General features: G+C 40.4%; 1 protein-coding gene across 9 annotated transcripts in view; it reads left to right on the top strand.

Annotated features, from left to right (window-relative positions):
- Chd2 (chromodomain helicase DNA binding protein 2) overlaps positions 1–27127 on the top strand; it is a 115914-nt gene that overhangs the window by 29816 nt on the left and 58971 nt on the right. For 6 of the 9 annotated variants that reach the window (XM_029479427.1, XM_021169095.2, XM_029479425.1 and 3 more), the window contains 12 exons: positions 4431–4538; positions 7096–7236; positions 8708–8841; positions 10089–10314; positions 11199–11299; positions 12241–12285; positions 12452–12630; positions 14397–14521; positions 17771–17987; positions 20004–20093; positions 20761–20951; positions 26481–26669. In XM_029479427.1, coding sequence (XP_029335287.1) covers positions 4431–4538; positions 7096–7236; positions 8708–8841; positions 10089–10314; positions 11199–11299; positions 12241–12285; positions 12452–12630; positions 14397–14521; positions 17771–17987; positions 20004–20093; positions 20761–20951; positions 26481–26669 — 1746 coding nt within the window. Of the gene's footprint in view, positions 1–4430; positions 4539–7095; positions 7237–8707; positions 8842–10088; positions 10315–11198; positions 11300–12240; positions 12286–12451; positions 12631–14396; positions 14526–17770; positions 17988–20003; positions 20094–20760; positions 20952–26480; positions 26670–27127 lie in introns of those variants that run through there. The other 3 variants (XM_029479426.1, XM_029479424.1, XM_021169098.2) reach the window with 2 other exon arrangements.

The following is a 27127-nucleotide window of genomic DNA, read 5'->3' as shown; positions in this document are numbered from 1 at the left end:
TTCCATGGTGTACTGCTCCATTAGCTATATTGATTTTGTAGATCCTTTTTGAAAAATGTAGGTATCCAAAACTTGTGCATCATCCATTCAGGAATACTTTCCACCAACGTCTTCAGTTGCATGTTCTGTGATTAGTAGGCAAATTTGAATTTCTTAAACCCATTCATTTCTTCACCTCCAAAACAGTAGTAAAGATTCTGCTTACAATTAAGTTGTTACATTAAATGTATATTAGTAAAGAACTTTATAGAGCAGTATTTAATATTGTCTGCTTGAATACATCCAGTTTTTGTTCTGTTTTACATACTGTCTTGGAGACAGCTTGCTGGAGCCTCTTTTAGGAGACTTTCTTTGCACTTCTGTTGCATGAGTTGCTTGGGAGACTGCTTTCTGTTGTTTATTTAGGTCTAATGGCCTTGTGGGGATGTTTTTTGAAATGCCCAACTTTATTACATTGTTTTAAGGCATCATAGTTCCAATATGTGTGGCAACTGTGATCTTATAACAAGTTTAACAGAATCTGCTGTGTTTGTGTGGCAACCTGAATTTGATAATTGAGAGACTTACCCAAAGGGTCACACGCTTTTCAGAAACTGTATAGTTTCTGCATTTTTTTCTTTTTTTGAGATGGGAGTCTCAGATTTTTAAAAAAGCTGAAGGAATAAAGTGTAGTGCAAATGTTGTCCTAATCTGGGCATGTCGAATAGCATTTCTACAGGTTCTTTGTCCCAATAGTTTTTATGAAGGTACTGTGTGTTGGTCCAACTCTTCCCTTCCAACCAGAGGTTAAAATATTTTAGTTATAATCATGCAGAGGTGTGTGTGTGAGCGTGTGTGTCTGTCTGTCTGTCTGTGTGTCTGTCTGTGTGTAACATAGGAGGAGGGAGAGGAAGAGGTCATGGTATTTATTCCTTTCAGTGTTTTGAGTTGCGAATCTGTCATAGATGTGTCAAAATGGAGTTGGGACATTATTAGTCCCAGATTGGAATTGTTAATGAAAGCATCCTGTCTTGGGGATATCTGCTATCTGGAAGCCATTACTTCTTCTCCTCATGTGTCTTTTAAAAGAATTCTCTTTGGCACTTAGATGTGTTCAGTAGTTAGCCATTGCCTTTTGTGGCCAGTACTCACTATATTTAAAAGTGACTTTTCTCCCTGCCTGCCCTCTGAATTTATGTTTTGCAACCTCTCTTTTCTAATAATGGAAAGTTAACTGTTCCTAGCTGATGAGTAGTCAGACTACTGTGTGTTTACTTTACTTTGGAGTCTCAGTAGCTAAATTTTGGTTGTTTTTCCATAGTCCCAAAAATTTGACAAAAATTCTGTTGATGCCTTACGTTAGATCAAAATGAGTTTCTTTTTGATAACTGAAATAGTTTTTAATCAAGTTCTTGACTCTTTATCTTTTAAATTTGTTTATTTTATGTGTGGGTGTTTTGTCTTTGTGCACAATGTATGTCTGTTGTCCTTAGAGTTCTGAAGAGAGTGTGTGCCTCCCCTGGAGCTACAGTTAGGGATGGTTGGGAACCACTGTGTGTGTGCTGGGAACCAAACGCAGGTCCTGGGAGAGCAGCAAGTCTTAACTTATTAGCCAAGCCCAGCCTCTTCAGATTCCTGGTTCCTGCAGCCTGACTTGCAGTGCATGGAAGACCGGGAAGTGTACTTTAAGTTCGCTTCCTACAGGAAAGGAGCACATTTACTCGTTCAAGAGCTCTGTGCTGGGGTGGGCGTGAACACTGGGAGGTAGATGATTACTCTTACCTCATCTCCACAGATGGCTGATCTTTCTTTCTCTTATTGGGTATGGTGGCAAACTGATCCCAGCTCTTGGGAGGGAGAGGCAGAAAGAAGCAGATATAATTTGGCTAGTTCAAGCCTAGCTTTGTCTACACAGTGAGTCCAGGCCAGGCAGAGCTATATAGTAGGTCCCTGTTTTAGAAAAACCAAACCAAATAAAATAATTCTCTTTTTTTTTCATGTTCTTGATAATATGGCCAATTTCAAACACCTACACCTCTATTTGTCTAGATACTCTGGAACGTGTAAGCTTGGGTGTAATTTTTCCTAGGTCTTCAACCGTCTTCTGCAGGTTATGATTGAGAAAAGTAGGTGTGAGGGTTTGCTGTGCCTGCAAGCAGCTTAGTCTCTCCCAGGAAGATCATCTCACTGTCTCACTGGGCTTTAGACCAGTTGATTTTATACTTTTTTTTTCTTTTATATTCTTAGGGTGGAAGAGCCCAAGTTCTTGTGGTTGTGTATACATTTTTTAATTTGATTGCCATACTATGGCCTCAACACAATTGTTGGAATTTTCATCTTTGTAGTGGGTCTCACTGAAAGCACTAGTTCAGATTACATGATTCTGCATTGTTTTCATTCATGGACTTTCCCTTGGTTCTTTTTTTTTTTTTCAAGACAGGGTTTCTCTGTGTAGCCCTGGCTGTCCTGGCACTCACTTTGTAGACCAGGCTGGCCTCGAACTCAGAAATCCGCCTGTCTCTGCCTCCCGAGTGCTGGGATTAAAGGCGTGCGCCACCACCACCCGGCCAAAATGTGTAGCCCAGGCTGGCCTCGAACTCGTGATTTTTTTACTGCATAACTGCTGAGTTCCTTTGGAGGGATAAAAGAATTGTTCTAAGTCCTAGGGAGAGTACAGACTCACGTGCCCGTTTCCCAAGTGCTGGCTGGGTTCACCTTACTCCATCTTCTTGACAATCACCTATCACTTAGATGCCCTTTTTGTTTGTTTTTTCAAAGTTGGTTTTAACTCCTCATTGTCTTGTCTTGTTCTGACATACCATTGTGTCTGTCTTTTTGTTTGTTTGTTTGCTTTTTTGAGACAGGGTTTCTCTGTATAGCCCAGGCTGTCCTGGAACTCACTTTGTAGACCAGAAATACACCTGCCTCTGCCTCCCAAGTGCTGGGATTAAAGGCGTGCGCCACCACACCCGCGCACCGGGTGTGTCTGTCTTTTTTATATTCAAGTTTTATACTAGACCTTCAGTATGCAGAAGAAGCTAGGTATAAAAGTATGGGTAGATACAAAGAAGTCTTTGTTTTAAAGAAAGACTAGAAACCAGTAACAGTAACCATCCAAAGGTACTCAGCATAGCTGACTGGAAAACTCTTTCATTAGTTACCTTCTTTATTTAACCAAGGCCATTTTTATTTACCAGCTTTTCTATTCCACTTTGTGCAAGGACTCAGTGACATACAGTGCTGATAGAATCTAAAAATGTACATGAAAGTACATTGAACGTTCCATTTCATGAAAGGGTAGATTCTCCTCTCCCAACTCTGACTCATTCAGGTGGACAGACTTAGTTGTAGTAGTAACAAATCAGTAACTCTTGCAGCTGTTAGGAAGGCCCCAGGAAGTTACAGATTAACCCCTTTCAGGAGCAAGCCAGCACTGTTCTTCTTGCCCTATGAAGACAATGAATTTGACTTGGTAGTTCTGCAACTGGCATCTTTGTTATGACCTCTGTAAAGGGAACCCGTGGGTACAGTGGTAATTGTTTGGTTTACGGAGGAACCTCAAGCATGTGCCTTCCAGGCTTTTCTTAGCTTCTTCATGCCCAGTAGCTATCCCATACTTTATTTACTACAGGTGAGAAATGAACTAGGTCCCTGTGGGGTTCTGGTTAGCCCTTAAGAAAACTACAGGTCTTAGCGAGAAAAGAACACCTATAGGCTGTGGCTCTTTTAGATCTTTTAAGCCTTGTAAGATCTCAAGGAATAAAGAACACCTCCCATATCAACTAATGACTAAAACCTAAGGCTTCAACAGAACAGATTATTTAGTTGGGTGGTACGTTCAACACAGAAAGAAAAATTCAGGGACTGTGTCCTTAGTTATGTTCTAAAGACTTAAAGCATTTCGTATAGGTTGGTGGTGGAGCTTAGTGGAAGAACATTTGCTTAAGCCAACAAACACAAGTGTTGGGGGCTGGTGCCCCTTTTCCCCATTTTAAAATACATATATATCCAATATCAGCATCGTGTGTGTGTTAATTTGTTAGAATTCAGAGCTTTCATGATTGGCAGTTTTGAGCCAGAAACAAACTCTTGCTAGTTCTTTTGCATGCCAGAGCTTGGGAGCCTTTGATGTAAACTTGGTATGGACTCCGGCTGTCAGCGGCCGTCAGGGCAGAGGAGAACGAGGAGCAGCATTTTCTCTCCTAGGAAAGTACCTTGAAAATTACACTCATGATCTCCATTTACATTTGTGCCCAGAGTTAAACTAGGAATAGATGGCGTGAAATTCATAAGGAATAACAATCCAAATTTAAGTTGAGCTTAAATATATCTCATAGTATTTAAAGTACACATACTGTGTTTCAGAAAATGATTTTGGAATTTGTCTTTTGAGATTGTTCAGGTTAAGAATTCTTAGAGAAAAAATTATTTTGTTTTGCTTTTGATCACAGAGAAAAATGGAAACAGGACCCCTCAGAAGACGAACAGGAACAGGGAACCAGTGCAGAGAGTGAGGCAGAACAAAAGAAAGGAAAAGCTAGAAGACCCGTCCCTAGAAGGTACACACACTGCTTGCCCGCCCAGGCTGCTTCTAGCTGAGCTTACTGTGGGTTACATGTGAAGGAGAAAGTCTGCTGCAACCAGAGCCCCAGTCAAGACAATTCATGCTGTTGAGGACTTGGGTATCTGCTTTCTTTGTGCCAGCTTGGAACTTTACCAAGACCAAGTGTCTAAATACTGAGGTCACTGTCGCGTGCATGGATGGCAGTTCTGACTGGACATTTTTCCTCTTCATGTATTTATTGTTAGCATATGTTAATTATACAAACTAATGGATTTCTTCATTGCATTATCATATATGAATGTCATGGGCTCTGATCATATTCTCTGATAGTGGATCTTTGCTTATTTGTTTTTTCATAGAAGTCTAGGGTGTGTGGTATAAGCGACTAGATCTCTTCTACATTAAAAAAAAGCCCGGCAGTGGTGGCACACACCTTTAATCCCAGCACTTGGGAGGCAGAGGCAGGTGGATTTCTGAGTTCAAGGCCAGCCTGGTCTACAGAGTGAGTTTCAGGACAGCCAGAGCTACACAGAGAAAACCTGTCTCGACCCCCCCCCCCAAAAAAAAACAACAAACAAACAAACAAAAAAACCCTTCCTGTTTGTGTGGCCAGGTTACAAATTCTTTTGGAGAGAACTAATTCTTTGCTTTTTTTTTTAAAAAAGATTTATTTATTTATTTATTTATTCATTTATTTATTTTTATGAATACAGCCTTCTGCCTGCATGTATGCCTGACCTCATTACAAATGGTTGTGAGCTCAGGACCTCTGAAGAGCAGCCAGTGCTCTCCAGCCCTCTTTGCATGTTTTATTTATTTACTTTTTGCCTTTTTAAGGTAGGGTTTCTCTATTTAGTCTTGGCTATCCTGGAACTCACTATGTAGACCAGGCTGGCATTGAACTTAGAGAGATCCACTTGCCTCTGCTTTCTGAATGTGGAAATCAAGGCATGTACCATCACTCCTGTCGAGAACTGACTTTTTAAGTATGAGTATTAAAATATTCTTCTGCCTGACCAGAAGTATATTTATAGTTTATTATCTTATTTATATAATGTCCATAACATTAAGCAGACAGTCTGATTGTATAGAGATGGGCATACGCTGAGAAGGCAACAGGTTTGGTAATTTTTGATCAAACATGGCAAATGATGGTAACATACGAAGGCAGAGGAAACTTAACCATGATCCAGAGTAATTCAGAAGTGAAAATAGCGTTCAGGCATTGTTCTGAAACATTAGAAATACAGCCACTAGGACAGGATGTGACCTTTAGGCAGTTAGAGCTGTTGTTACTCACCTTCCCATGGGTAGATTCTAAAAACAGCTTTAGCACACTGGCTTATATTGTAATTTGTGTTTTTGTGACAATATTCCATTGTGTAGCTCTGGCCTTCCTGGAGCAATTTATATAGATCATGCTAGCCTTAAAGTCAAGACTCCAAGGAAATTCAACTTCTTCCTTTGTGTTTTTTGGTGTGTGTGTGTGTGTGTGTGTCTGTCTGTCTGTCTGTCTGTCTGCCGGGGCATTTGTGTGCATGGGTGCATGTGAGTGTGTGTGGTACATGTGTATGTTGATTGGTCAATGGTCAACTCTGGAGCTATCCCTCTTATTTTTTGAGGCAGGATCTCTCCCTGGAACCTGGCTTAGTGATTAGTTCAGCCCTGTCCCAGTCTGGCCCCAACCTAGACCCAAGTGTCCTACTGTCACTGCCTCTTGGTGCTGGGATTATAAGTGCATCTCACTGTGCCTGGATTTTTCTGTAGATTGTGGGAATTGAAATCAGGTCATCATGCTTGTGTGGCAACACTTTACAGATAGAACCATCTCCCCAGTCCACCAAATAGACTTTCTTTCAGTATTGAGTGGAGTGGGGTCAAATCACATCCAACACCTACTTTTTAAATGGCTTAAAAGCTAATAGTTTTTGTAGATGAACAGTTATATTTATACTTCCATAATAGTACTAAATTTGAATCCTAATTATGTGAAACATTCTCTCCAGAAGAATTCTACCCTTATTAATCATATCACCAAAGCATATTGTGTCTTGTTTTGAATTTTGTCTATCAAAATGTTGTTACAAATATGTCTTCTACTTGTATAAGTACTTATAGAGTAGCCCAGATTTGTTGTTTGGCCAACCCCTGGTCTAGTGCCCCTCCAGGGAAAGCAGCCTGTGTTTCCTTTCCCCTCTGAGTGCAAGCTTTCCCGATTGGAGTGTCCTGCTGGATCTGTGCCCATTATTTACCGCTGAGTCCCGGCTTATGTCTTAGGGTTCGTTAGGTAGGAGAAGCACATCACTGTGATTGTACCTTACCTTTTCCCCCCTGCTTTTCTGAGAGTATTATGTAGGGGAGGTTGACTTTGAACTCATGATCATGATCACCTCATGAGTTCTATGTTTCCGGGTCTGATCCCACGCTTGGCTCCCTTTAGTGAATTATTTGTATGTGCCACTGCTGTGGGGGGTGTCATTATGTAGCCTTGAAGTAGTTACCAAGTGACAGAGTAAAAGCTATGCCATTTCTTTTCCTCTGGTTTTGTTTAGAACAGTGCCCAAACCTCAAGTTAAAAAGCAACCTAAGATTCAGCGTGGAAAGAGGAAAAAACAAGAGTCTTCAGACGACGACGACGATGATGATGAAGCTCCCAAAAGGCAGACTCGACGAAGAGCTGCTAAAAATGTGAGGTCAGTTGTGCCTTGGAAGTTCTCCATTGATGGTGATGATGCAGATGTTTAGAACTTGGTTCTTTCAAGTTTCAGATGATGTGATTGACAGGTAAGAATATCAACCTGAGGGTGGCGCACACCTTAGATCTCAGCACTTGGGAGGCAGAGGCAGGTAGATCTCTGTGAGTTTGATGCTAGCCTGGTCTATATAGCTTGTTCCAGAATGGCCAGAGCTACTCAGTGAGACCCTGTCTCAAAAAACCAAAAATAACATAAGCTAAAGCTGCTTTCATAATCTAGCCATCCTTGGGAAAAATGGTGTTGAGCCCAGTGGAGAGTGAGAGTAACAACAGCTCATTTCCAAAGGACTCAAGGTTATGTCCTGTCCTATTGACTGTCTTTCTAATGTGTTTGGAAGAATGTTTGGACTGTTTTTCACTTCTCAATTACTCATTGTGTCTCATTGTATCTTTTGACATTTGGATATAATCATAATATTAAACTTTAGTAACCGGATATGAGGTATTAACTGATAATGAAAAAGCTATAGCTATATTGAGGTAATTGGTTCATTTACTGTAGAGAATGTGCAGTGCATTTACTCTCAGGGCTTTTGCATGTCTCCTTAGGCCCACTTAGAACTGTAGTAACCTGTAGCTCTAAAGGCACTAATCACTTGCCTGACGTTTCCAACTGGTAGTTAAATGCAGGGCGAGGGTTTTCATGTGCTGGTACTTAGCTTACCTCATTTTCTTACTTTGTTATATCTAGAATTATGTTTTTCTATAATTATTTTGTTGTATTGGAGACTAAACCCAGGGTCTTGCTTATATGAGGCAAATACCATTGAGCTATGCTTCCTTGTATTTATTGTTCATGTGTTGCAAAGGTTTTTTGTTTGTTTACTTTCTTTTTATGTTTTTTGATGTAGTTCAGGCTAGTCTGGAACTATGTCGTCAAGGCTATCCTGAATTTTACTGTGTAGCTTAGATCAGCCTCAGGCTGTTTCTTTGACTTAATTTCTGGGATCATCATGGCCAAATACATTTTACATTTATAATTCATAGGTGTGACTGAAAATCCTCAACTCTTTGAGTTCATTTAAATTAAATTCATTTTCTTGTTATTGCATGATTGAAACATTTGATCTTCAGGGATATTTTCCTTTTGTCTGAAATAATAGCAATTTTCCTTTCGTTATGAATTTTTTTTTTTGGCATAATTTATATAATAATTATTCAATACTAAGTAAAGCTTATTTTTGTAGTTTCCTATATCCTGCTTATACATATAGTGTGAGCTACTCTTGTTTATCTGTGGGCATGCATCAGAGCTTGAAATGGGGTAAAAGTAGGCCTTGAGTCTACTGACTCAAATCTGTAAATAACTGTTGGAGTCAACGTGTGGTTCCTATTTCAGTGCTACTCTGTAGAGATGCTTAGCTCTGAAGGTGCAGTCTCTTACTCATGCAGCGTTATTTCTCACACAGTTACAAAGAAGATGATGACTTTGAGACTGATTCAGATGATCTCATTGAGATGACTGGAGAAGGAGTTGATGAACAGCAAGATAATAGTGAAACTATTGAAAAGGTCTTAGATTCAAGACTGGGAAAGAAAGGAGGTTTGTGTCTTTGGGGAGCAAATTACTCACTTTGGATTTTTGAGACAGGGTCTCTGGTAGCCTTGGCTGGCCTCTAACTTGATATATAGACAAGGATGACCTTGAACTCCTAATCTTCCTGTTTCTACCTCCCAAGTTCTGGGATTTCAGTTGTGCACCACCATTTTCAGTATATGTGGTGCTGGGGAGTTGAATCAGGCCTTGGTTATGCTTGCCAAGCACTGGACCAACTGGCTGCATCTGGAGCCCACAAATTTATGTATGCAATTTATATATGCATATATGTACACATATTCAAAAATCCAATGTTTGACATATTCTTTAGTGTGATAAATATAGTCCACACTAGTATTTTGAATTGTAGAAATTGTCCTGACTTATTTCAGAGATAAAGACAAAAGAATTTTTTTTTTTTTTAATTTAATCTAGTTAGGTAATCTAGTTAGATAGTACATATGTAGTGATTAAAGCATAGGTAGTTACTCATTAACACAGAGCAAATCTGTGTTTAGTAAGCTGTTTTTGAATCGCCTTGTAAAAATACCAGACTCATCACAGACATATTTGGGTCATAGTGAGTTTTTTAAAGAATTCATTTGAGGTATTTCTTACATTGTTGTAAAATATCCTTTTCATGGGAAGGCTGGGAATATAGGACAGTGACAGCACTTGCCTAGCTCCAGCCCTCACTGCAAAGATAAAACCAAGCATAACGGTCCTTTTTCTGCCCCAATCCTTTTTTTTTTTTTTTTGAAATTCAGCCTTGAATATGTGTAGCGTCAACTAGGAACCTGGTACCCTGCCCAACTAACCATTTCCCAGTTCCCAGTTTGGTTATTTGAGGGTAAGATAGTTAGCTTTGGGAGGGTAAGGACAGGGCATTTTGATGTCTTTCTCTATTCTTGGAGGAAAAGATCTGCTTTTTGAGGCAGTCAGGGCTATAAAGAAAAGGGTGCTGCTGCTGTTTCATTGTTTGGTGTTTGGATAGCTGACTTGTGTGGTACCACTTGCAAGTTTGCACATGTTTTAAGGTAAATACCTTGAGGATATTTGAAAGGACTGAACCCATCCTGTCCTGTAACTGACTTACTTTACTAAGTGTAATTGTTCAGCAAGTGACTGCTTACTGTAAGGCAAGACTTTTGCTTTATTGAAGAAGAGACTCTTCCTGGCAGTTGCATAATTGGGAATCTTTCATTGCCTGGTTTCTTACATTTTCTTTAAAGCTGACCTGAATCCTTTTGCAGCCACTGGAGCATCTACCACTGTGTATGCTGTTGAAGCTAATGGAGATCCTAGCGATGACTTTGACACGGAGAGGGAGGAAGGAGAAGTCCAGTACCTTATCAAGTGGAAGGGCTGGTCTTATATTCACAGCACATGGGAGAGTGAAGAATCCTTACAGCAACAGAAAGTGAAGGGCATAAAGAAACTGGAGAATTTCAAGAAGAAAGAGGATGAGATCAAGCAATGGTATGTTGCCTGCTACAGAGTAAAGTGGTGTTTCCAATCGAAGGGAAGGGAGGTTTGAAAAGTGTGGAGAACACAGCTCTCTTAAGATTTCAGATTTTGCCTTGATCAGTCTGATCAAGGATCACTGAGTAGTCTATGGTTCTGGGTTTTTTGTTTGTTTGTTTGTTTCTTTTGCTTTTTCAAGACAGGGTTTCTCTGTGTAACTATGGCTGTCCTGGACAACTCACTTTGTAGACCAGGCAGGACTCGAACTCAGAAATCTGCCTGCCTCAGCCTCCCAAGCGCTGGGATTAAAGGCGTGCACCACAACTGCCCTGCTGGTTCTGTTTTCTAAATGGAGATGTCTTCATATACTGCTACTAAAATTTCAGATTTAATGAGACTAGCTAGCTCACTGAACATTTGCTATCTTTCCTTTCTTCAGTATGTTTGATCTTTACAGTAAGATTGTGACTTTCTTTTTCCTTTTCTTCCCTTTTCTTTTTTTTTTTTCTCTTTCCTTTTTACCTGATTTGTAGATGGGCAAGGTGAGGCAGAGAGTAACATAAGTGAATCAATGACTTGAATTTAGATAGATGTATGCAGAGCCAATGTCAAGAACATTTTGTTATTTTCTTTGGTTAGTCTGGGGTGACTTCTGTGAAATTTAATAATCTCGAACCCTCTGAATTATGATATGCTTAAAATTATTCTTGGTTTTAATACAATTTGCAGAAATGTTTTTGTTGGTTTTTAAACCACAGACCTGTTACTAGGAAAGATTACCAAAGAGATAGACACATGGACTCATAATTTTACATTTGTACTTAGGACATTTTCTCCCATACATATCTATAGATCTCCAAGTTCTAACTGGTATATGTTATTTTTGGTCTTCTGTCTAGGCTAGGGAAAGTTTCTCCTGAAGATGTTGAATATTTCAGTTGCCAACAGGAGCTGGCATCAGAGTTGAATAAGCAGTATCAGATAGTAGAGAGAGTAATAGGTAAGTCCATGGGAACTTCCTTTAGTCCTCTGCAAACGTGGAGACATGACCTTTGGCTTTAGGATAATTTAAATGTATAAAATGAGTTTTGCAGTTTTACTTTTTGAGACTAAACAAAGGCCTATACTTATTTTGAAGGGAGAACTAATAATTACTGCTTGTAGGTTTGGGTATGGGGGATGAGAGGAAGACAGGCATGTCAAGGATATTGGTTCCAAGGTTTCCTATGAGAATGAGTCTCATTCACTGAAATGAAAGGACCAAGGGAAGAACTGACTTTTAGAGTTGAAATCAAATGCTTAGGTTGGCATCTTCACTGTCATCTAAGAGAGAAGCATTATTTGAGGGCTGCAATGTTTGTTCAGCTGTAGTCTCCAGGTCTGAATATTATTGCAGGAGAAGTAGGTGATTGACATGGAATACTAGTCTTGGATTTTATTCTTGAATTTCGGAGTGGGGCTAGCTGGTATCAGTGAAATTGTCTGAGGAAATAGCTGTTGGCAGAACAGGTCTCGGGAGAGAGTTCAAGGGGTTCTGCCTTTTATTTGAAAGGTAACAGAACAGTAGGATGAGGTCCAGCAGCCAGTGTAGGTAGGCTTCTTTGTGAACACAAGATGAATAAGCACATACTTGCAAGAAAATCTTTCAAATTACCTTTTTATGTGTATGGGTGTTTTGCCTTCATGCATATCTCTGCTGAATGTGCGTACTTTGTTCATGAGGAGGCTCGAAGAGGGCTTCAAATCCCCTGGTACTAGAGTAACAAAGCTATGAGCTGCCAGATGGGTGGGTGTGGGAATTGAACCTGGGTCTTTTAGGAAAGCAGCCTTAGTGCTCTTACTAGCCTTTGACCACCTCTCTAGCCCTTTGCTTGAACAATCTGCTTCTTTGCCTTTTTTGGCATGTTTCTAATAGTCTTGTCTTATTTTGTGTTTGCTCAGCTGTGAAGACAAGTAAATCTACCCTGGGCCAAACAGATTTCCCAGGTGAGCAGCATATCTGACTTTTAGTAACTGCTCAAAATGAGCAGTTTGTGTCTTACAAGTTATTTGTAGTTTTGTCACATGATATCCATTAGTTATACATTAAAGAAGAAAATCACTTCCTACTTCAAATTTGACATTGTTTGATAATTTTTTATTCATGATATAGCTCACAGTCGGAAGCCAGCACCTTCAAATGAGCCTGAGTATCTGTGCAAGTGGATGGGACTACCCTACTCAGAGTGCAGCTGGGAAGATGAAGCCTTGATTGGAAAGAAATTCCAGAATTGTATTGACAGCTTCCACAGTCGAAACAACTCCAAAACCATTCCCACAAGAGAATGCAAGGTTTGCCAATTGTTGAGTTTTGTAATTTTATTTTTTTTATATATTTTTATTTATTTATTTTCTGTTTGTTTTGAGACAGGATCTGTCTATGATGTTGCTCTGGTGTCTCGGAATTCATTATATAGGCCAAGTTGTCCTCCAACTCATGGAGATCCATTTATTTCTGCATCTCCAGTCCTGGAATTACAGGCATGCACCACCACCCCCAGCCTACTTTTATATTGTTTTTTGTGGAAAGGTGTGGTAACCAAAGAGTTAGTTGGGCACATATATAGAAGCAAAAGTCAATGATGATTTTTGATACAATGATACAACAAGAGTCAATGATGATTTAAAAGTTACATTAAATATAAATAATTACAGTGTGGGCTGTTGAATTTGCTCAGAAAGTAGAGTAAACCTGCGTATGTGTAGCCCTTGGATTTGGTGGCTTAGCAGCAGACAAGACTGAGCATCACTGGGCATGCCTGTAATCTCAGGTCTTGGAGGTGGAGGCAGAGGAATCAGAAATTCATGGTCGTCCTTGGCCATGGAGTGAGTTCAAGGCCACCCTGTTTTACACATGACTTATCTCAGTGGAAAAAGACAGAAAGTGAATGGGGAGGATGAGAGGCTGAAGAGGGGCCTCAGAGATCAGGAACACTCACTGCTCTTGGAGAAGACCTGGGTTCAGTTGACAGCACCCAGGCTGTGGTTTACAGCTGTGACTCCTGTTCCCAGAGACTCAGTGCCATCTTCTGCCCTGAAGGATCCTGTATGCATGTGGTCTACTTCAGTACACTTAGACACAGACAGACACAGATACACCCACACTTTTTAAAACAAGGATCAGTTATGTGATGACTTTGGTGATTTATATAATTTAATACTTTATAATTAGTTATTGTGAGAAATATTTGAAAGTAGGTAATTTAGGCAGGAAAGATGTCTCTGATTTTAATTTAGAAACTGAATAAACAGGCTTTTTATTGTTAGATTGATTGAACAAGTCTTTTCTTCTCATTGGAATTTGCTGAGGTCTGGAAATATGCTTGATTCCTTGGACTGTATCTTAGAGAAATTGAAGTTTAATAACTTCAAACTCCTTCTTGTCTGTGAAAGCCAGCATGTGATTGTTGGTCACGAATGTGGTGTAGAGGCCAAGTTCAGAATAGAACAGAGGTGGAGGTCATGGCTCCAGTGGGCAATGGAAGAGGTTTCCTGAGGAAAAAAGCCAGTGCTTACATTTCCTCCGTCCCTCGGAAAGTGTAGTGGTGCTTAGTAACATATGAGAGAGCGCCCTGGGGCCTGGGCTGTGGGCTGTGTACGTAAGGTTGGTTGTTACTCTTGCAGAAGACTAAGCTTCGGTTCCCAGTGCCCACACAGCAGCTCAACAACTGTCTAGGTCCGGGGTCCAGGGCACCCAACACTCTGAGCGCCTCGGGTACTAACACATGTGGTGCCCACACATACATGCAGGCAAATACTCAGACACTTAATAAGACTTCCAGAGTGCTCCTGTAGTGTTTAGAAAAGGTGACATCAAGGTAACTCTGAGTGTCACACGGTGTCACTGGATGAGAAAATTAAGAGCTAATTAGTGTTTACAGAGTTATATCAGAAAAAGAACAATTTATTTAAAAATACTTAATTTTAGGATGAACTCTGAGAACAGAATAGGAAGGGGTGAGGTGGGGTGGCAATTCATACCTGAAACATGGCTAATGTAGTTTAAGGTCAAGGAAAAATGTTCTAAGACTTAGGTTTTGTTCATTTTTGTTTCTCAGGCTCTAAAGCAAAGACCGAGATTTGTAGCTTTGAAGAAGCAGCCAGCTTACCTAGGAGGAGAGAATCTGGAGCTCCGAGACTATCAGCTGGAGGGCCTCAACTGGCTTGCTCACTCCTGGTGCAAGTAGGTAGAAAATATGCTTAGATTTCCTCTGTTGGGTTTGGCTTATCAGTATCCTAAGAGCTAAGTGTTGGACCGTTTAGCCTTTGAGGATTTTTTTTTTTTTTTTTTGGTTTTTCGAGACAGGGTTTTTTTGTGTAGCCTTGGCTGTCCTGGAACTCACTTTGTAGACCAGGCTGGCCTCGAACTCAGAAATCCGCCTGCCTCTGCCTCCCGAGTGCTGGGATTAAAGGTGTGCGCCACCACGCCCGGTGGCCTTTGAGGATTTTAAGTGATTCAAGGTAGGCGTGATTCCTCTGTCATTCTGTGATGTCATGTGAGAGCTTCCTTCACTGCTAAGGGCACAGTTTTAAAAACATTTTTACTTAAGTATATGTCTATTTTCCTGTATGTCTGTATGTCTGTGCACCACTTGTGTACTCTGTACCTACAGATGCCAGAAGAGGGCATTGGTATCCTGGACATGCTTGAGAGCTGCCTTGTGGGTACTGGGAACTGAGCTCAGGTCCTCAGGAAGAGCAGCTAGTGCTATTAGTCACTGAGTGCTCTCTCCAGTCCAACCCCTTCTTTGTGTCTTTACTTTTTATATTAATATAGATATCGATGGTTATTTCAGAATTAAATTATAGCTTGAAAAATAAAATACTGAAATGTATCCTCAGGTTCAGGAAGATGGTTTCTAGTTATCAACGTATTTACACTAACTCTTTCCCAAGTGAGACCCTTCATGACTTGTCTTTTCAGTTGAGTGCAGTATTTAAGCCTGAAGAAACATCAATGTTGGAGTTTGACTGAGAAAAATGATTTTCATTAATGCTACCCATTCTCGTGCAGGCAGAGCTAATGAAATGCGGTGGGAGACATGTAAACAAGTAAACAGATATGAAAGTAGATGGAGACTTGGGAAAAAGGGCTTGGGTTGGTGGAGCAGGTATGAGATAAGAGAAAAATGGGGAGATTGATCAAAGAATGTTATGTGTATGAAATTGTAAAGCAAGTAATTTTTTTGTTTTGTTTTTTAAAAAAAAACAACGTTTTTGTCAGAAGATAGTGAGTCCTACTTTTTCTAACGGATCGGTAAGAACTTAGATGTCACTAAAGAGGTTGTATGAGCTAGCACTCTTATTTTATGCTTGATGGTGCTCAGAATGATACCATGAGCTTTGTTCAGAGTTGCACAATGTTTGCTCTATAGTCATTAGTGTGGGATTTATTTATTTATTTATTTATTTAGAGGTAGTCTCTTGATGTAGTTCTGGCTTTCCCTAGGACTTGGTATGCTGACCAAACTGGCCTTTAACTAAAAGAGATCTGTTAGTGATCTTGGCAAATTAAATGCTTTGTTTTTCTAGCTAGTATTACTAGCTAATACTATTTCTAGTATTAAATATTTTAATGCTCTGGTTCACTAGTGAAGCACATATCCATGCATACCAGTTCATTAGGCGCAGAAACTTTTGGTTGAAATACAGTCCCAGTAGCATGAGTATAGCTGCGAGCCGGAAGGGGTGGCCTGCTTGTGGGTAGCAGTGTCTCTCCAGGCACAGGAACAAGAGTACAAACACCTTCAGGTCTGTGTACTTTTAAGCCTCCCTTGGTGAGGATTACCAACCAGCCACAGCTCCTGCAGAGAGTCTAGCTGCCAGCACTGGCCTTCCCTTGGCTTTGCCTTGTGCTGCTTCTACTTGTAAACAGGTAGACTGATGTTTGTGTACTTCCAGAGACAGTAAGCAACTACAGTTAAATCCTGCAGATGTTTCTGAGTTAAATAGCCAGAAAAGGTGGGAAAGAAGGATAGACCCACCAAGAAGAGCCTTCCTAAGCTAGGCTGGGCCAAGTCCTCCAAGAGGGACTTAGGCTTTGAAAGCAGGAAGGAGAGCTGGTGTCTGCAGGGAAATAGGAGGAGTCCCCTGCCAAAGAGAGCAAGCCAGTGAAGGGTTAAGCTGAATAGATGACAATGGGGTTAGGCCATTTACATATTCTAGCTTGAGAAGAACCCTGATGAGCTGGGATGAGGATGAGCTGGGATGAGCTGCGGTACCCATGCGAAGCACAAAGTCATAAATACCCAACAAGTATCAGAGTTGTGAGGGTTCTTGAAGGGTTCTTTAGCCATCTCTCCAGCCTGTAATAGTGTTTACAGTCTATGTCATACTAGATCTCTAATTTCCTGCCATATAGGCTACTTTCTGTTTCCCAAATATACTTTTCTAATTGTGAAACTGTGGTCATTTTCTTCATGTGTCTTTCTTTTTATATTTTTAACAACAGAACAAAAGAAAGAAAGAGAGAGAGAGAGAGAGGGAGGGAGGGAGGGAGGGAGGGAGGGAGGAAGGAAGGAAGGAAGGAAGGAAGGAAGGAAGGAAGGTAGGTAGGAAGGTAGGTAGGTGGAGTTACAGCTTCTTTTCTAGTCCTGGTCCATGAACACTTGCATCAGTCTTCCAAGGTGCTTGTTCAGTGTTCAGAATCCTCTACTACTACTACTAGCTCTTTAAGACAGAGGCAGGAGGATTGCAGATCCCAGATCAAACTGGACTACACAGTGAGAATCTACTTCATAGAAAACAAAACAAAAAATGAAAAACCAAAATAATCCCCTTAGAATCCTACACTCTTCTTGAATATTCTCATTCAGTTGCAATGAGGCCAGGAATTGTCAACTGTGGCTTATTTAAAACAGTTCCTCTTTGCCTAAAATATACAAGGCCTTGAGCACTGTCTCTAGCACTACACACAATACAAAAACCTATCCCTTTACACCTGCATCAAGTAGGTCTATAAAATAGTAGATGTTGTATTGATGAGTCAAGTGGAATGCAGTAGGATGGAGAAGGTAATTTGAGCAGAGGCACAGGACTGTTTGTATAGTGTTCAACAGCAAGGCTGATAGCCAGTTTTCTCCTTTATATATGAGTGAACCCAAGACTGCATGCTGTATGCTTCCATGATAAAGCTTGTCTTTTCTGTTAGAGGAATAGCCTAGTGAAGACTATGTAATTCAGAGCCTTGGGTGTAAGATGGGAACCTTACATGTAATCTAAATATTGGATGCACTTACAGATAAGTGTCTGGTTTTATTTCTGTCTTCTGCTTTCTTCCATGTTTAGGATTCATGTGTCACTGAAGATGAGGAGAAATTCATTGAAAGGACAAACTGATGCTTTCCTTTGTGGTTATTGTGAACTGTGTATTTTGCACATAGTGTTTTTGTCAATATCTAATTGCTTCGTTTGTGTTGTTTTCTTCATGCAGAAGTAACAGTGTAATCCTTGCTGATGAAATGGGCCTAGGAAAGACCATCCAGACCATATCGTTTCTCTCCTACCTGTTCCACCAGCACCAGCTCTATGGGCCTTTTCTTATAGTTGTTCCCTTGTCCACCCTTACCTCATGGCAGAGAGAGTTTGAGATCTGGGCACCAGAGATTAATGTCGTGGTTTACATTGGTGACCTGATGAGCAGAAATACGGTGCGTAAAGAAAAAGACTTGAAGTGGTATGGGAGTTAGAAATGTAGTTTGGAGATTGAGTCTGTTTTATACATGCATCAGTAAACTCTTTCAAACACTCTACTGTGCTCTTAGTACTCGCAGTTGTCAGTATGCAACTCAGATAGTCTTTAAAACATTGAACAAGCCTTTAATCCCAGCACTTAGGCAGAGGCAGGTGGATTTCTGAGTTGAAGGCCATCCTGGTCTACAGAGTGAGTTCCAGGGCAGCCAGGGCTACACAGAGAAACCTTGTCTGGAAAAAAAACCCAACCAACCAACCAAAAAATCAAACCAACAAACACAACATTGACCAAGGAGCATGTTATGTTTTAAGACAGAGCAGTTGCACTGGAGTCTCTCTTAGCTGGATTACAGTGGTTCTCTTCTCCAATTTTTTCTTCTCTCTGCCCTCCCTTCTCCACTCCCTACCAGACTCTTACTATGTAGCTCAGGCAAGCCTCTAACTTGTGGCACTCCTCCTGCCTCAGCCTCCTGAGAGCTGTGATCAGTAGCATGCATCACAGCTAGTTTGGTTTTTATATTTATGGCCGCCCTATAAAGGAGAACTACATTTCTAGGAGTCTTGTTTGGTACCAAACATTGACTTGAGCATCATGAATTTAGCACACAATAAATTTGTCTTTGTTTAGCAAAATGTGTTTTTGAGAAATGAATGACTTTTTTAGTACCTACTGTGTGTTAGTTCTTGTGTTAGGTACTGTAACCCTTATGATAGTCTTCAAAATTGATAGCAGCTGTCTCCCATGACAGTAGCTGTCTATGGCGTCTGTCTAATCCATTCGTTTAGATGGAGCCTGAGCTCTTGAGATAGGAGTCTGTCTAGTCCTGGAGTTTTGCTCTTTTGCCCTTCACTTTAACATGGGTTTTGGAGATGCTTGTAGTAAGAGCCGGCCACTGGGAATCTTCAGTGTTTAGGATAAATGCTGCAAACGTATTTTCATAGATTCAAACTTGTTTTTGTTAAATGCTGTCATTTAAACAGTCTGATTTGGGTTTGGGTTGTACCTAAGTGATTGACTGTAGCATGCTTAAGGCTCTGGGTTTAAATTGCCAGCTCTGTAAGCATAACAAAACAAAACAAAAAATATCTGAATTATAAACTGTACTAGGTTTTCTGGCCCTAATTTTAATTTGTTAGTTATTAAAGGAGAAAGCAAACCAGTATTTTCCTTTGTGGCAGGCACCCACTACTCCTCTTCAGTTTCTGGTGGCAGTTAGCTGCAAGTCCTCACTGCCTTCCCTTTTGATCCTAAGTCATTAAATCCTAAGAATGGAGAGGATTCATGGTGTTTGCTGAGTTTGATCACAGTTCACTGTGGATTCATTAATTCTCCAGTCTCTTTATATTCCTTACTATTTTCTACTTATTAAATTATATTTTTCACTCTATAAAATTTGTTTTTCTCAGGGGATATAGCTGTTTGTTATGATTAATGAAATTTCTGGTCAAACTATTGATTATAATTTGTTACTTAATAAATATCATCATATGCAAAGAATAATGGAAATTTCGTTTCCCTAAGTCTGGAAAAGCCGTACTTTATTTAGTTATAAAAGGTTTTTTTTTTTTTTCTTTCCCTTCTGAAACAAGCTTTCTGTATTTCAAGAAACTCAGAGAAATCGGCCTGCCTCTGCCTCCTAAGTGCTGAGTTTAAAGATGTGTGCCAGCATGCCTGATAAAGTCCACAACTTTGATTGCTGATAAATTCTGCACACTTAGTCAGATCTTCGCAGGAGGGTTTGGCTTATTTGAAATGATAATAAAGTTTTTCCTGCTCAGTGGTCTGTAGTTTGACTCTGACTTTCAATGTTCTAGCTTGGGTTACAGCAAGTCTTCTTAGAGTGCTTAGATTTTTCATCCAATTCTCATGAGACTTGTTTGCTGTTTCTATTGCATTTATTACAAGACTTGTTTTGTTTCAAACACTTGGAAGTAGAAATTGTGTCTTAATTATTGTTTTTCTCTTCTTGTAGATAAGGGAATATGAGTGGATTCATTCTCAAACCAAAAGGTTGAAGTTCAATGCACTTATAACAACATATGAGATCCTCCTAAAAGATAAGGTAATTAGTAATAAAGGTTAAGTCTTGCCCCTGTGTATCCTGTTAAATAGTGGGGCTGTGCAATCCACTTGTCATGCTTTCTTGCTCCGTTTAAAAGGTGAAAAAAAAAAAAACTTAAAATGTTCCTCAAATACTAAAATTGTGAAAACCAACCTCACCGTCTGGGAGCTTAGGGTGGCTTAATCCAGTTGCAAGGATGCAAGAGGAAAGGGTATGGAGGGTGCAGTGAGGTACTCTGCAATAATTGGAGAGTTCTTTCTACAGTTACTAAGTGGTAAATGCTTTTATTCTATATTCAGTGTGGTGTTCTTGTTGTTTCCTGGGTTGCAAGGTTGGGGTGATAAAATAGGCAAGAGAAGAATCTTTTGAAGACAAAGTAACATAGAGTTTTTGTTTCTGTTTTTGTTCAGCATACCAGTTTCCAGCCTCTTGAAGGGGCTTGTAGTAGTAGGTTGTATAAGAGATTCACTTGCAGCTTTAGATGATCTTGAAGTTGGCCATTGATAGAATGAGCAGAAGAGTCCTAATATGTATTAAATATGTGAAGAATAATTGTGTCTACATGTGTACCTTTGTAATGGAATTTGTACAGAAATTACTTAGCTGTGTAAGCACTTCTGGGTGCCCTTCTGACCTGGTGGCTCATCTGTTCTATTTTTCACTTTAGACCGTGCTGGGCAGTATTAACTGGGCCTTCCTGGGAGTAGATGAAGCCCATCGGTTGAAGAATGATGACTCTTTATTGTATAAAACTCTGATTGATTTCAAGTCCAACCATAGGCTACTGATCACGGGCACCCCTCTTCAGAATTCCCTCAAGGAGCTTTGGTCCTTGCTGCACTTTATTATGCCGGAGAAGTAAGCTCCTTCCTGTTTGTTTCAAAAGGTGCTAGAATGTCTAATATGCTAGTTCTCCCTCCTGCTCCCCAAGCCCCCTTTTTTGTACTTTTGAGAAAGGGTCTTACTATGTGATTTTGGCTATCCTGTAATTATGTAGACCAGCGTGGCATCAATTTTAGAGAGATCTGCCTGCCTCGGCCTCTCAAATCCTAATATTAAACGCTGTACCACCACGCCTGGAAACTTTCTGTTGTTCTTAATAGACTTAGCAAAGCTGCTAGTGTGGGGGAGCATAAAGCATTCATCTGTGGCAGAAGCAGCTGTGTTAAGATCTTGTAGAATAAAGGGATAGAAGCTAAGAAATGTGCCTGTTAAGGAGGGTTATGTAGTTGCCCACCACAGGTTTGAGTTAGTTAACGATTTGGGAAATAATTAAGACATGAGAGACAGGTAGGATGGTGACGCTTCTTACACTCAATCCCAGCACTTGGGAAGTTAAAGCAGGAGGATTAAGAAGGAATTCACTACCAACTATTGAGTGCAAGCCCTCTGTTAGCTCCATGTGACTCTCTGCCTCAGAAAGCATAAATCAGAACAAAGTCTCAAAGCCACATGAGTGAAGTATATGACGTATGTAGTCTGACATGCCTTAAATGCAGGCTGTGATAGTAGAAGCATCAGTTTTAGTTCTTCCTCAAGCCAAGGTGCCTCTGAAGATACTCTGGTTTATTTCTATTAGATTAATTGTATAGGATAGATACATAGTGTATATATTCATTTGGCTGGCTTAAAATTGTCTAGTGTTGCTCAGTGACAACTTAGGACAAAGTCTAAATTGGTTCGTTTAGTTTGGAAGACTGTAGAGAGCTGGACCCTGGGTCATACTGGCTCATAACTCTGTTCCACTACGCATTATGGATCAGCTGTCCTGGCCGTCTTTCTGTCTCTCATACGCTGAGCCATTCCTGCTCTGTTCACCTGGAATGTTGCTTCTCTCTGTTTTGACCTGGCACTCACCTCCTTTCTTATCTTCCTTCTGACCCCCTTCCTGCTTTGTTGCATTTCCCTGACTTAGGCTTGTGGAAATACTAGGGATCTTACTTGTCTTATTCCTCTGTGATTCCCATTACCTGGCGTAGTAACTGGTACACAGGAAGCAATGTAATTACTGATTGTACATTTGACATAATTGTAGAATGTTCCATAATTTATTTCATTGTAATGACTAAGGATGTTAAACATCTTCTCATTTTTCTTTGGCTATTTGAGCTTCTTTAGTGAAATATTTATTCAAATCTTTTGTTTTTAAGAAAATTAGAGAGCACTGGGCAGTCACACACTTTTAACTCCAGCACTCAGGAGGCAAAGGCAGAGAAATCTCTTGAGTTCAAGGCCAGACTGGTGTACAGAGCAAGTTCTAGGACAACCAAGGCTACACAGAGAAACTCTCTCAAAAATGAAAGAAAAAAATGAGACTGGGGCTAAAGAGCTGGTTAAGAGCACTTGCTGTTCTTGCAGGAGACCTGGGTTCAGTTCCCACACTGTCCATAGTGGCCCACAACTGTTTGTAATGCCCAGCCCTAGGGAATATGAAATCCTTTTTAGCTCTGCAGGTACTGCAGGTACTTGGTGCAGTAACACACATCCTGACAAAGACACCTAAAATAAAGTTAAATAGAATTTTAACAGCACTGCTTCAGCTCTTAAAAATTGTTGGGGTTGGAGAGATGGCTCAGCGATTAAAAGCACTGACTGTTCTTCCAGAGGTCCTGAGTTCAATTCCTAGCAACCACATGGTGGCTTACAAACATCTATAATGGGATCTAATGCCATATTCTGGTGTGTCTGAAGATAGTGTCAGTGTATTCACATACATAAAATAAAAATAAAATAAAGAAATTATGTTTGTGAATTGAACAGTTCATTTCTATAAAACACTCCTGGATGCAATTTCTCTACTGGCTTGTGACTGGCTTTTTGTTTTCTTTTTGAGGTTTTATTTGTTTATTTATTTATTTATTATTAGATATTTTCTTTATATACATTTCAAATGCTATCCAGAAAGTTGCCTATACCCTCCCCCCACCCTGCTCCCCTACCCACCCACTCCCGCTTCCTGGCCCTGGCGTTCCCCTGTATTGGGGTATTTAAAGTTTGTAAGACCTAGGGGCCTCTCTTCCCTGTGATAGCCGACTAGGCCATCTTCTGCTACATATGCAGCTAGGGACACGAGCTCTGGGGGTACTGGTTAGTTCATATTGTTCCACTTCTAGGGTTGCAGACCCCTTCAGCTCCTTGGGTGCTTTCTCTAGCTTCTCCATTGGGGGCCCTGTGTTCCATCTTATAGATGACTGTGAGCATCCACTTCTGTATTTGCCAGGCACTGGCATAGCCTGATATGAGACAGCTATAACAGGGTCCCTTCAGCAAAATCTTTCTGGCATATGCAATAGTGTCTGGGTTGTTTTATTTTCATAACATCTTTTGAAGAGACAGATTTTAACTTTTTTTTTTTGTTTTTTGTTTTTGTTTTTGTTTTTGTTTTTTTTGTTTTTTTGGTTTTTGTTTTGGATTTTTCCGAGACAGGGTTTCTCTTTGTAGCCCTGGCTGTCCTGGAACTTACTCTGTAGACCAGGCTGGCCTCGAACTCAGAAATCCACCTTCCTATACCCCCTAAGTGCTGGGATTAAAGGCATGTGCCACCACTGCCCAGCCAGATTTTAACTTTTAAATATAATTTATCAAGTTATTTTTGTGTGATATGTCTATAACAGGTAGGTCTAACCATGGGCCCAGAAGACATTGTTGTTTTATAAATTTTAGCTGTCACATTAGGTGTATATTTTATTCTGCCCCACTGAATGCATGATTGGTGTGGACCTTGATTCAGTTTTATTTTCCTCACCAAGCAATTTGGAAAGTTGTTACGCCCCATTTGTTGAAGGCAGCATCTTGCAAAGATCTTGGTTGAGACAGAAAGGATGTACTCATGGTCTATCCACTGGGATGCTTCTGACTGTTGTCTTGTGCAGCACTGCCTTAGTTCTGCTTCACCCTAGTGTTTAACATGGAGAATGTAAGACTCAGTTTCATTCTTTCTCAGAACATTTTATCTTCTCAGGCTTTAGTTTCTATTTCAAGATCAGCTCATTAATTTCTGGGGGAATTCTGTTTGGATTGCATTGTATCTTACGTATCAGTTAAGGGAGAGTTATTAATCTAATAATAACTGTGCCTTCTATTCCATGGTCAAGGAAGGTTTTCTCTCTTTATTTGCTGTGAAATTTTTCTCAGTAGTTTTTAGTGGTTTCATTGTTGACAAATTTTAAACTATTTTTGTTGAATTTTAAATCATGGTTGCAGTTTTGGACATTTTGTTATTTTGGTAAGATGCCGGGGATAGAACTCAGGACTGTGTGTGAGAGTGTGTGTGATGACCAGGTGGGTCAGTGCTCTTTGCTGAGCTAAGTGTATGCCCTGAACCCTCTTACACTGTTCTTTTCATCTCATTTAGACTGTACTAGAGTCTAGGGCTACAGTTAGAAAGAAAGAACTGCAGCTGAGCATAGAGCTATGAGTAGAGTTTAGAGCTATAGTTAAGTATAGATCTACAGAGTCAAGAGCAGTGGCTCAAGACCCCTTTGGGAGTTGAACAACCCTTTCACAAGAGTTGCCTAAGACACATATATTTACATTACCATTCATAGTAGTAGCAGCAAGATTACAGTTGGGAAGTAGCAATGAAAGTAATTTTTAATTTTTTTAAAGATTTATTTATTTTATTTTATGTATATTGAGTACAGTTAACTATCTTTAGCCACACCAGAAGGGGGCATCAAATTTCATTACAGATGGTAGTGGGAATTGAACTCAGGACCTCTGGAAGAGTAGTCAGTGCTCTTAACTGCTGAGCCATCTCTCCAGCCTGAAAATAATTTTTTGTTTGGGGGATCAGCACATCATGCACACTGGTCTAGAGGTATAGTGTGTACAGAGCTATAGTTTAGGAGATAGAGCCACGACTAGAATCTAGAGCTATAGATAGAGAGCAGGGGTACAGTTGACAGTTATATAGTTATCATATTCATATTTACAATCTTGTTCCTGTAACTTTTGTTACCAATTTTCTTTGTATTTTTACTTATAGGACCATATTTCTGCCCTTACAGGCTTTTAAATGTCTTTCTTATGTGAATGCTTTTTATATCTTGTCTACCTTATACTGTAGAATGTTGTTGAATAGAATTAGTTGGTAGAAGTGAAACGATCGATACAGTTTTTGTTTTTTCCCTTTGCTTCGGTTGAGGCAGTTTCTTGTATATAAATAATAGAGTTGAACCCCTTCCTGTCATTCAGCTACTTGTTCCCGTTTGTTCTTTGTGCCTAGTATTTATACTTTCAGTGTATTATTTAATTACTCTCCTAGTTAGTGTTATTATTTTAAATTATTTCTTCGTGGATTCTCTACGGTTTTTGTATTCTAGCCTAATCTTTAGGTTAATGCTGACTAACTTAAATTCTCTATAGGTTGTGAACCTAGGCACTGTGGTAGAATTGTTGGTTGACACAGAATTAAGGAAACTGGTCCTTCCTTCCTTCTTTCCTTCCTTCCTTCCTTCCTTCCTTCCTTCCTTCCTTCCTTCCTTCCTTCCTTCCTTCCTTCCTTCCTTCCTCTTTCTTTCCTCCTGCTCTTTTCTTTCCCTTCCTCACTACAGTATTTTCTGGAGGAGAGTCCCTCTGCACCCCTCCATTCAGTGCTTTCTCTTGGCTTTTCATCTTTGCCAAAGTTAATGTTTTGGGTTGTCTTGGACACTCTCCTCCTCACTGGAGCTGACTTGGGTCATGTTTCTTGTAGGACGTCTGACAGCATTCTTGGAGTTTGCCCACTACGGGCCAGTTGTCACAACTAAAATATCTGCAGACATTGCTTACCACTGTCTTCCTTGGGAGTGGAGGAGTGACCGCAGACTGAGCAGCGCTGTTTAATTCCAGGCTGGAGTCAGTGTCCTTTCATAGTGTCCTTTGTTTTCACTGCTGTGCCATCTCTCCAGCCCGGTGTGTCCTTTCTCATTGCTGTTTCTTGTCCCTTGTCAGTTCACTGAATCCATTTTTCCTTCCCAAGAAATTATAGTCACTGGCGGCCATCTTAATTACCTTACACAATTCTGACAGGGTACCTGACAAAAGCCACTTTAGGGAAGGGTTTCTTTTGGCTTAGAGTTGTAACACAGCCGATCATGGCTGGGAGACCTTGGTGGCAGGAGCAGGCAGCAGCTGCTCATGCTGAGTTAGTAGAACACAGGCAGCTTTGAGTGCTTGTGCTCAGCTTGCTTGCTTTCTGTCAGACAGCAAGGATCTACCTGCTGAGCCATCCTTGTCCCTTTTAGAAAGTTTAGAATTACATTTTGTTTATTCCCTCTCTTTTATTGAAGATTCAGTGATGGGCAAATTTTGCCTTTCCTGGCAGGACAGATTGAGATTTTTTTCCCCCTACCCCTAGATCAGTTCTTTCCCTGTGTGTAACTAACATGGCGATTTCCTCTGTAGGTTTGAGTTCTGGGAAGATTTTGAAGAAGACCATGGAAAAGGGAGAGAGAATGGCTACCAGAGTCTTCATAAGGTACTAGAGCCTTTTCTTCTTCGAAGAGTCAAAAAAGATGTGGAGAAATCCCTTCCTGCCAAAGTGGAGCAGATTCTCAGGGTGGAGATGTCAGCCCTTCAGAAACAGTATTATAAGTAAGTTCCTGCCGAGAGGTAGATGGTTTTTAAGTAATTCATGCCTTTCTAAAAGTAAAACCTGAACATAGGTTTTGGTTTTGGTCTTCCCCTCCTCCTCCCCCTCCCCTTCCCTCTCCCTCCCTCCCTCCCTCCCTCCCTCCCTCCCTCCCTCTTCCTTTATTTCTTCCTTTTTTAAAAAAAAGTTAAGCCTAGAACCTTGTAAATCTTGGCAAGTACTCAGTAGTAAAGTTTTCTGTTCTTTGAGACAGGTTATCTGTGCACCTCTACCTGGTCTTGGCTTGCTAGAGACCACGGAGCTTTGTCTGTAAACTCAACACAGATTTTGGTTGAATTTCATACTCAGTCAGAAGAAAAGGTCTTCCTGCCTGCCTTCCTTCCTTCCTTCCTTCCTTCCTTCCTTCCTTCCTTCCTTCCTTCCTTCCTTCCTTCCTCCCTTCCCTTCCCTTCCCTTCCCT

This window comes from Mus caroli, chromosome 7 (genome assembly GCF_900094665.2).
Source record: "Mus caroli chromosome 7, CAROLI_EIJ_v1.1, whole genome shotgun sequence".
NCBI lineage: Eukaryota > Metazoa > Chordata > Mammalia > Rodentia > Muridae > Mus > Mus caroli.
This window is presented reverse-complemented; position numbering and strand designations above follow the sequence as displayed.